Source organism: Lolium rigidum, chromosome 1 (assembly GCF_022539505.1).
Source record: "Lolium rigidum isolate FL_2022 chromosome 1, APGP_CSIRO_Lrig_0.1, whole genome shotgun sequence".
Lineage (NCBI taxonomy): Eukaryota > Viridiplantae > Streptophyta > Magnoliopsida > Poales > Poaceae > Lolium > Lolium rigidum.
In genome coordinates this window covers 28,755,660-28,765,779 of record NC_061508.1, presented here as the reverse complement: position 1 = coordinate 28,765,779, position 10,120 = coordinate 28,755,660, and the positions used below count along the sequence as shown (strand labels likewise).

The following is a 10,120-nucleotide window of genomic DNA, read 5'->3' as shown; positions in this document are numbered from 1 at the left end:
GATAACGAGTGGGCTCGGGCCACTGATCCCAATATGGCCCATTAGAGGGAGTGTCGGACGCCGTATGGAAAACCGAGTAGAGATGTTCTTAGATACATGTTAAAATATATATTTCAATATGATATCTTTGTTGATAGATGTTAAACTTTGGTTAGCTTAATTTTAAATATAAGTTTCATTCATGGAATGGATGTATTATCTTTGGACAAAGAGGCCATTCCTATAATGCTTTGAATCACACTGGAAGACACTGTAGTGGTCTTACTTTATTCCTTTTGCGCAAAGACCAAAAATTGTGTCCCAAAGAAAAGACCAATCAAGTCCAAAAGTGCCCTTGCACTTTGTCTGCACTCGGCAGGTTCATCTTTCCGCTGCAGTGCGGTCTGCGGGACAGGACAGAAGAAACTGGTGCGATGCCTTCCTCCTCCGTCGAGCCGGACAACGGCGTCGCCACCGCAGCCTTGGTGGCGTCGACTCCCGCGGTCGACGAGCGCCTCGTCTCCTCCCTGCGCACGCAGGCCAAGGTCGAGTTCCTCTGCAAGAAGCACGGCGTTCCGAGCGCGTATACCCCGCGCCCCGCCGGCGACGACCGGCGCGCCTGCACGCCCCCGCCCCCGGGGCATATCTGCGTGTACGCGCACGCGCTGGAAGCCGGGATGCGCGTGCCGCTGCACGGCTTCTTCTGCGAGGTGCTCGTCCACTTCGGCATCGCGCCGGCCCAGCTCATGCCCAACGGGTGGCGCGTCATGGCGGGCTTCCTCGCGCTCAGTCGTTCCGTCGGTGTGCCGCCGTCGCTGGGCGTGTTCCGGCGCTTCTTCGTTCTGTCCACGGTCAGCCACAAGCTCAAAGGCTGGTACTGTTTCCGTGCCAGGGACAGCTCCGGCCTGCGCTTCACGGGGATGCCAAATACTCCCTTGGACTGGAAAAGGCTGTATTTCTTCCTCTCGTCGCCGGAGCCGTGGCCTTGCCCCGTGGAGTGGGGCGAGCCGTCGAAGAGCTCCTTCGTAAATCCGGCGCTAACCAGTGAGGAAAAGAGATCGGCGAAGAAGATACTAGAAGCTTATGGTGGCGCTGGCGCCGCCGTTGATATGATGACATGTCTTTGCGACGGCAACCTCGCCGGCCCTATGGTACCTGCCGCATCTCCACTTCCGCCGGCGGCGGCTTCTCCTTATACTTCCAAAGGTAACTGAAGATCGAAATCCCTGTGATTCCCCTGTTTTATGGACTGCTGATGTTGCCGTTGTTCGCTAGGAATGGATCCATCCGTCTACAACATGATGAGAACTATGTTTGCGGAGAGGGCGTTGACGAAGAAGGTGAAAGCCGAGCCGGGCAGCAACGCACCAGGATCGGCAGCTTTGTGCGGGAAGAAGAGGGATCTGGAGGAAGGCAACGACAAGGAGTGCTCGCCCCCTTCGCTGCTGAACACGGCGCTATCATCCTCCGTCGTGTTTCCGCCACCGCCGGGCTTCCTACCTAGGAAGCCACGGACGAACCTCCCCAGAAGGCACGGCGGAGACACCACGGGCTGGAAGGCTGCACGGGAGCTGCTGCAGTCCGCCGTCGCGCCGCCGCAGGAGCGCGTGTTCGAGGCTAGCAAGCCTTCCGAGGTCGTCAGGTCGAGCTACGCAGCGATTCTGAAGGTATGCCAAACGCAAAGCAACGGAAAATCGTTCGTCGGTCCGCAATGTGCATTTCCGATGCCCGATCCTTTGTTTGCAGGCCGTGAACTACACGTCATTCTCCCTGAGCTACGCGCTGGAGCTGGAGGGGAAGCTGGTGGCGCGGGACGCAGAGGTGGCCGCACTGCGGAAGCAGCTGGAGGAGGCGAAGGCAGAGGTCGCCGCGGTGAAACGGGGGTCAGAAGTTAAGCGAGAGGAGGGGAATGTGGAGCTCGCCGCGCCGAAGCGGCCGACAGCGGAGGCGGCGGCGGCGGCGGCGGCGGTGCAGCATCTCCTGGGATCCGAGTCCGACGAGCACATCTGGCGGCGCGCGGAGCAGGCGCTGGAGGGGTACGATCGCTGGCGAGGTAGTAGTAGGAGAGCGGCACCGACGACATGAGGCGCGCCGCGCTCCGGCCGGTGTGTGCCGCTTGATTAATTCGCTGATTGATTTTTTCGAACGATTCCTGATGCGTTTCATGTTCACTTGACAATGGCCAGATGATTCGTCCGCGCATGTCACGGCCTCTCCTACGACTACCTCGACTCCGGCTGAAATTCCGACGATGCATCTCGGTGGCCGGCTCAAGAGACGGCCGGAACCATCCACCTGGTATGACCCCAAGCAGTGGCTTCTGTAAGTAGCGGCCAGGGTCGTTGCAAGGGAAACAGAGCCGGAACAAGTTCGCGTTTCGACATCTTTGAGTCTTTGACATGTGTAGTGTAGCTTCCGGTGATCAGAACCCGTTTCTTTCAATTGTGACAAACAATGCAAAACACATGAAAGGAAATCCTGTAAGTACCTGAGTACCTGACTTGGATGATCGGAATTTGCTTGTGAAATGACGTTGCCGAGGCTCCATCGGTACAAAATAGTTCATCATCCTTAAGAAGGATGGCTAAGTTGTTGCTGCCCTAGTAAAACTATAGAGTGTATGTTTTGCTTGTCGAATCTGTTTTCTCTTTGAAGTACTGAGTTACAAAAAAAAAAAATATGAGTGTGGAATTCATCAGATTATATCTTTTTGTTTTTCTTAAAAAGAAGAAGACTGTCCTCTACATCAGTCAATGCATACGGCCTAGCATAACATATTACGGAAAACTGCAAACGGAGGCCGAGCTACATGTGGCCTTTTATTTTCAAATTTTGGAAATCATAGTTTTAAGTCTCAAAAAATCTGAAAAAAAATCATAGATGTAGGCAATGATGAAATCTACAAAGATGCAAAATCTCAATGTGAAATTCTTTGTATTGTAAACTACACAAATAATAAAATCTGACAGATTGTATAGTTTTGAAATGTCCACTATTCACTATTCTCAGATCCACACATTTGCCATTTTTGTGTAGCCTAAAGTACTAAGAATGTTACATTGAGATTTGCATGTGTGTAGATTCCATCCTTGACTACATCCAGGATCATTTTTCATAATTTTTTGAAACTTACAAATATGATTTCTGAATTTTTGAAAATATCGGCCTCCATTTGTCCACTCTCAACATATTACCCTCAAATATAACGTCAATCAGTGCATACGGCCTAGTGTAATATATTAACCTCAAACATTACATATGCAATAGTGCTAGACATACGGGCACTTTTGTTACGGACAAGGGTTACGAAGTGACTTGGAACCAGTCAGTTGGTCCAATTATTTTTTGTGTGCCGTGATTTTAGGGCCGTGATCTTCTATCCACTTACTCCCGTAGTGTGATTCCATAAGTGCGAGTCCGTAGGTGTTATTGTTGCAGATCATTATAAGTTTTGCACTACAATATGTAGCTGTTTTTTCTGTTTTTTGGTAGACTAAAATCTCTAAAGATAAGTGGATGTGTAGATGCCATGGTGTTTAGAAAAACTAGTATCTTCCACACACAAAGCCGGATGTCAAAGTAACATGATCAACATGCACATGTTAAATTGATGTATTAACATGCATAGGCTTGACGATGTAATAAATATTGAGTCGACACAAATAGAGCATACCTGGGGAAAGATCTGGATGAATTTGGCAATAACTGGTGAATTCATATAAAAATGTGAGAGCTAATTTTCAAGACATAGAATGTTGCACTTTCATTTTCACCCAGGTCATAACTAGTATAGTTTGTGTAAGGTTTAAATGTTTAAGTAATAATTAAGGCCTATGTGTGTGTTTTTCTTTAAGTTTATAAGATTTACAAATATATATTTGGCTAACTTATATAAAATCGCTTTTAGTGTACTTAGCTTCCAAAAATACGCTCTAGAGATCATTTGAACATTCAGTGTGATTTCCTATAAGGTACTGTTCGTGATCACCAACATAAATGTTTAATATCGGCAGTACAAAGATTAGTAGAAAAAGATTGAAATTACAATATTTTATTTTCGTAACCAGAAATGTCTTTGTTTCCTATACGAAAAAAATTCAGCAATGCCTTTATCTTGATAGACTCACTACTTATATCCGCCTCATGTTTTTATAGAACCTACTGTTGGAGATATGCCCAAGAGGCAATAATAAAAGTGGTTATTATATATCTTTATGTTTATGATAAATGTTTATATACCATGCTATAATTGTATTAACCGAAACATTAGTACATGTGTGATATGTAGACAACAAGAAGTCCCTAGTATGCCTCTTAAACTAGCTTGTTGATTAATGGATGATTAGTTTCATAATCATGAACATTGGATGTTATTAATAACAAGGTTATATCATTATATAAATGATGTAATGGACACACCCAATTAAGCGTAGCATAAGATCTCGTCATTAAGTTATTTGCTATAAGCTTTCGATACATAGTTACCTAGTCCTTATGACCATGAGATCATGTAAATCACTTATACCGGAAAGGTACTTTGATTACACCAAACGCCACTGCGTAAATGGGTGGTTATAAAGGTGGGATTAAGTATCCGGAAAGTATGAGTTGAGGCATATGGATCAACGAGTGGGATTTGTCCATCCCAATGACGGATAGATATACTCCGGGCCCTCTCGGTGGAATGTCGTCTAATATCTTGCAAGCATATGAATAAGTTCATAAGAGACCACATACCACGGTACGAGTAAAGAGTACTTGTCGGGAGACGAGGTTGAACAAGGTATAGAGTGATACCGAAGATCAAACCTCGGACAAGTAAAATATCGCGTGACAAAGGGAATTGGTATTGTATGTGAATGGTTCATTCGATCACTAAAGTCATCGTTGAATATGTGGGGGCCATTATGGATCTCCAGATCCCGCTATTGGTTATTGGTCGGAGTGAGTACTCAACCATGTCCGCATAGTTCGCGAACCGTAGGGTGACACACTTAAAGTTGGATGTTGAAATGGTAGAACTTGAATATGGAATGGAGTTCGAATATTTGTTCGGAGTCCCGGATGAGATCCCGGACATCACGAGGAGTTCCGGAATGGTCCGGAGAATAAGATTCATATATAGGATGTCATTTTATGTGAATTAAAATGATGCGGAAGGTTCTACGGAAGGTTCTAGAAGGTTCTAGAAAAGTCCGGAAGAAACCACCAAGGAAGGTGGAGTTGATGGCGTGTATTTCACACGTTCGTTGGGCAACCCCAAGAGGAAGGTATGATGCGCACAGCAGCAAGTTTTCCCTCAGAAAGAAACCAAGGTTTATCGAACCAGGAGGAGCCAAGAAGCACGTTGAAGGTTGATGGCGGCGGGATGTAGTGCGGCGCAACACCGGGGATTCCGGCGCCAACGTGGAACCTGCACAACACAACCAAACTACTTTGCCCCAACGAAACAGTGAGGTTGTCAATCTCACCGGCTTGCTGTAACAAAGGATTAACCGTATTGTGTGGAAGATGATTGTTTGCAGAAAACAGTAGAACAAGTATTGCAGTAGATTGTATTTCAGTAAAGAGAATTGGACCGGGGTCCACAGTTCACTAGAGGTGTCTCTCCCATAAGACGAATAGCATGTTGGGTGAACAAATTACAGTTGGGCAATTGACAAATAAAGAGAGCATGACAATGCACATACATATCATGATGAGTATAGTGAGATTTAATTGGGCATTACGACAAAGTACATAGACCGCCATCCAACTGCATCTATGCCTAAAAAGTCCACCTTCAGGTTATCATCCGAACCCCTCCGAGTATTAAGTTGCAAGCAACGAGACAATTGCATTAAGTATGGTGCGTAATGTAATCAACAACTACATCCTTAGACATAGCATCAATGTTTTATCCCTAGTGGCAACAAAGACAACACAACCTTAGAACTTTACGTCACTGTCCCAGTGTCAATGCGGGCATGAACCCACTATCGAGCATAAGTACTCCCTCTTGGAGTTACAAGCATCTACTTGGCCAGAGCATCTACTAGTAACGGAGAGCATGCAAGATCATAAACAACACATAAGCATAACTTTGATAATCAACATAACAAGTATTCTCTATTCATCGGATCCCAATAAACGCAACATATAGAATTACATATAGATGATCTTGATCATGATAGGCAGCTCACAAGATCCGACAATGATAGCACAATGGGGAGAAGACAACCATCTAGCTACTGCTATGGACCCATAGTCCAGGGGTAGACTACTCACACATCACACCGGAGGCGACCATGGCGGCGTAGAGTCCTCCGGGAGATGATTCCCCTCTCCGGCAGGGTGCCGGAGGCGATCTCCTGGATCCCCCGAGATGGGATCGGCGGCGGCGGCGTCTCCGGAAGGTTCTCCGTATCGTGGCTCTCGGTGCCGGGGGTTTCGTCACGGAGGCTTTAAGTAGGCGGAAGGGCGAGTCGGGGGCCGGACGAGGGGGCCACACCATAGGGCGGCGCGGGCCCCCCTGGGCCGCGCCGCCACGTGGTGTCGCCACCTCGTGGCCCTACTTCGTGTGTTCTTCGGTCTTCTGGAAGCTCCGTGGAAAAATAGGCCCCTGGGCGTTGATTTCGTCCAATTCCGAGAATATTTCCTTACTAGGATTTCTGAAACCAAAAACAGCAGAAAACAAAGAATCGGCACTTCGGCATCTTGTTAATAGGTTAGTTCCGGAAAATGCACGAATATGACATAAAGTGTGCATAAAACATGTAGATAACATCAATAATGTGGCATGGAACATAAGAAATTATCGATACGTCGGAGACGTATCAGCATCCCCAAGCTTAGTTCTCGCTCGTCCCGAGCGGGTAAAACGATAACACGGATAATTTCGGAGTGACATGCCATCATAATCTTGATCATACTATTTGTAAAGCATATGTAGTGAGTGCAGCGATCAAAACAATGGTAATGACATGAGTAAACAAGTGAATCATATAGCAAAGACTTTTCATGAATAGCACTTCAAGACAAGCATCAATAAGTCTTGCATAAGAGTTAACTCATAAAGCAATAATTCAAAGTAAAGGTATTGAAGCAACACAAAAGAAGATTAAGTTTCAGCGGTTGCTTTCAACTTGTAACATGTATATCTCATGGATATTGTCAACATAGAGTAATATAATAAGTGCAATAAGCAAATATGTAGGAATCAATGCACAGTTCACACAAGTGTTTGCTTCTTGAGGTGGAGAGAAATAGGTGAACTGACTCAACATTGAAAGTAAAAGAATGGTCCTCTCAGAGGAAAAGCATCGATTGCTATATTTGTGCTAGAGCTTTGATTTTGAAAACATGAAACAATTTTGTCAACGGTAGTAATAAAGCATATGCATCATGTAAATTATATCTTATAAGTTGCAAGCCTCATGCATAGTGTACCAATAGTGCCCGCACCTTGTCCTAATTAGCTTGGACTACCCGGATTATCACCGCAATACATATGCTTTAACCAAGTATCACAAAGGGGTACCTCTATGCCGCCTGTACAAAGGTCTAAGGAGAAAGCTCGCATTTGGATTTCTCGCTTTTGATTATTCTCAACTTAGACATCCATACCGGGACAACATAGACAACGGATAATGGACTCCTCTTTTAATGCTTTAAGCATTCAACAACAATTAATTCTTTTCTCATTAGAGATTTGAGGATGTTTGTCCAAAACTGAAACTTCCACCATGGAACATGGCTTCGGTTAGCGGCCCAATGTTCTTCTCTCACAATATGCATGCTCAAACCATTCAACTCAGTGTAGATCGCCCTTACTTCAGACAAGACGAACATGCATAGCAACTCACATGAAATTCAACAATGAGTTGATGGCGTTCCCCAGTAAACATGGTTATCGCACAACAAGCAACTTAATAAGAGATAAAGTGCATAATTACATATTCAATACCACAATAGTTTTTAAGCTATTTGTCCCATGAGCTATATATTGCAAAGGTGAATGATGGAATTTTAAAGGTAGCACTCAAGCAATTTACTTTGGAATGGCTGGAAAATACCATGTAGTAGGTAGGTATGGTGGACACAGATGGCATAGTGGTTGGCTCAAGTATTTTGGATGCATGAGAAGTATTCCCTCTCGATACAATGGTTTAGGCTAGCAAGGCTTATTTGAAACAAACACAAGGATGAACCGGTGCAGCAAAACTCACATAAAAGACATATTGAAAACATTATAAGACTCTACACCGTCTTCCTTGTTGTTCAAACTCAATACTAGAAATTATCTAGACCTTAAAGAAACCAATTATGCAAACCAAATTTTTAGCATGCTCTATGTATTTCTTCATTAATGGGTGCAAAGCATATGATGCAAGAGCTTAAACATGAGCACAACAATTGCCAAGTATCACATTACCCAAGACATTTATAGCAATTACTACATGTATCATTTTCCAATTCCAACCATATAACAATTTAACGAAGAAGAAACTTCGCCATGAATACTATGAGTAGAAACCAAGGACATACTTGTCCATATGCTACAGCGGAGCGTGTATCTCTCCCACAAAGTGAATGCTAGGATCCATTTTATTCGAACAAAACAAAAACAAAAACAAACCGACGCTCCAAGAAAAAGCACATAAGATGTGATGGAATAAAAATATAGTTTCAGGGGAGGAACCTGATAATGTTGTCGATGAAGAAGGGGATGCCTTGGGCATCCCCAAGCTTAGACGCTTGACTCTTCTTGATATATGCAGAGGTGAACCACCGGGTGCATCCCCAACCTTAGAGCTTTCACTCTCCTTGATCATGTTGCATCATACTCCTCTCTTGATCCTTGAAAACTTCCTCCACACCAAACTCGAAACAACTCATTAGAGGGTTAGTGCACAATATAAATTGACATATTCAGAGGTGACACAATCATTCTTAACACTTCTGGACATTGCATAATGCTACTGGACATTAGTGGATCAAAGAAATTCATCCAACATAGCGAAAGAGGCAATGCGAAATAAAAGGCAGAATCTGTCAAAACAGAACAGTTCGTATTGACGAATTTTAAAATGGCACCAGACTTGCTCAAATGAAAATGCTCAAATTGAATGAAAGTTGCGTACATATCTGAGGATCATGCACGTAAATTGGCATAATTTTCTGAGTTACCTACAGGGAGGTTTTGCCCAGATTCGTGACAGCAAAGAAATCTGGAACTGTGCAGTAATCCAAATCTAGTACTTACTTTTTTATCAACGGCTTAACTTGGCACAACAAAACACAAAACTAAGATAAGGAGAGGTTGCTACAGTAGTAAACAACTTCCAAGACACAAAATAAAAACAAAGTACTGTAGTAAAATAACACATGGGTTATCTCCCAAGAAGTTCTTTCTTTATAGCCATTAAGATGGGCTCAGCAGTTTTGATGATGCACTCGCAAGAAATAGTATTTGAAGCAAAAAAGAGCTTCAAGAGGCAAATTCAAAACACATTTAAGTCTAACATGCTTCCTATGAAGAGGAATCTTGTAAATAAACAAGTTCAAGAAGCATAATACAACAAGCGTAGAAAGATAAAACAAGTGTAGCTTCAAAAATTTCAGCACATAGAGAGGTGTTTTAGTAACATGAAAATTTCTACAACCATATTTTCCTCTCTCATAATAACTTTCAGTAGTATCATGAGCAAACTCAACAATGTAACTATCACATAAAGCATTCTTATCATGAGTCTCATGCATAAAATTATTACTCTCCACGTAAGCATAATCAATTTTATTAGTTGTAGTGGGAGCAAATTCAACAAGGTGGCTATCATCATATATAGGAGGCATATTGTAATCATGAAAGAAAATTTTCTCCTCAATGCTTGGGGGACTAAAAAGATCATGCTCATCAGAGCCAGCTTCCCCAAGCTTAGAATTTTCCATAGCATTAGCAACAATGGTGTTCAAAGCATCCATAGTAATAACATTCCCATTAGCATGCATATAAAGTTCCATGGGTTTTTTAATTCTCTCTTCAAACACATCATGTCCTAATTCAAGATAAAGTTCATAAAGATCTCTCATATTTTTGTTGTTTTCCATTATGCTTAACTAGTGAAATAAAAACATGCATGATATTATAAAGTAAAACAAG

The 10,120-nt window shown here is 43.5% G+C and overlaps 1 protein-coding gene across 1 annotated transcript in view; it reads left to right on the top strand.

The window, feature by feature from the left end:
* The first annotated feature begins 413 nt into the window (after positions 1-413).
* The window catches only part of LOC124706168, a 21,281-nt gene continuing 11,574 nt past the window's right edge, over positions 414-10,120 (top strand). The window contains exons 1-3 of the mRNA XM_047237824.1: positions 414-1,185; positions 1,255-1,646; positions 1,726-2,015. Coding sequence (XP_047093780.1) covers positions 414-1,185; positions 1,255-1,646; positions 1,726-2,015 — 1,454 coding nt within the window. The remainder of the gene's footprint in view (positions 1,186-1,254; positions 1,647-1,725; positions 2,016-10,120) is intronic.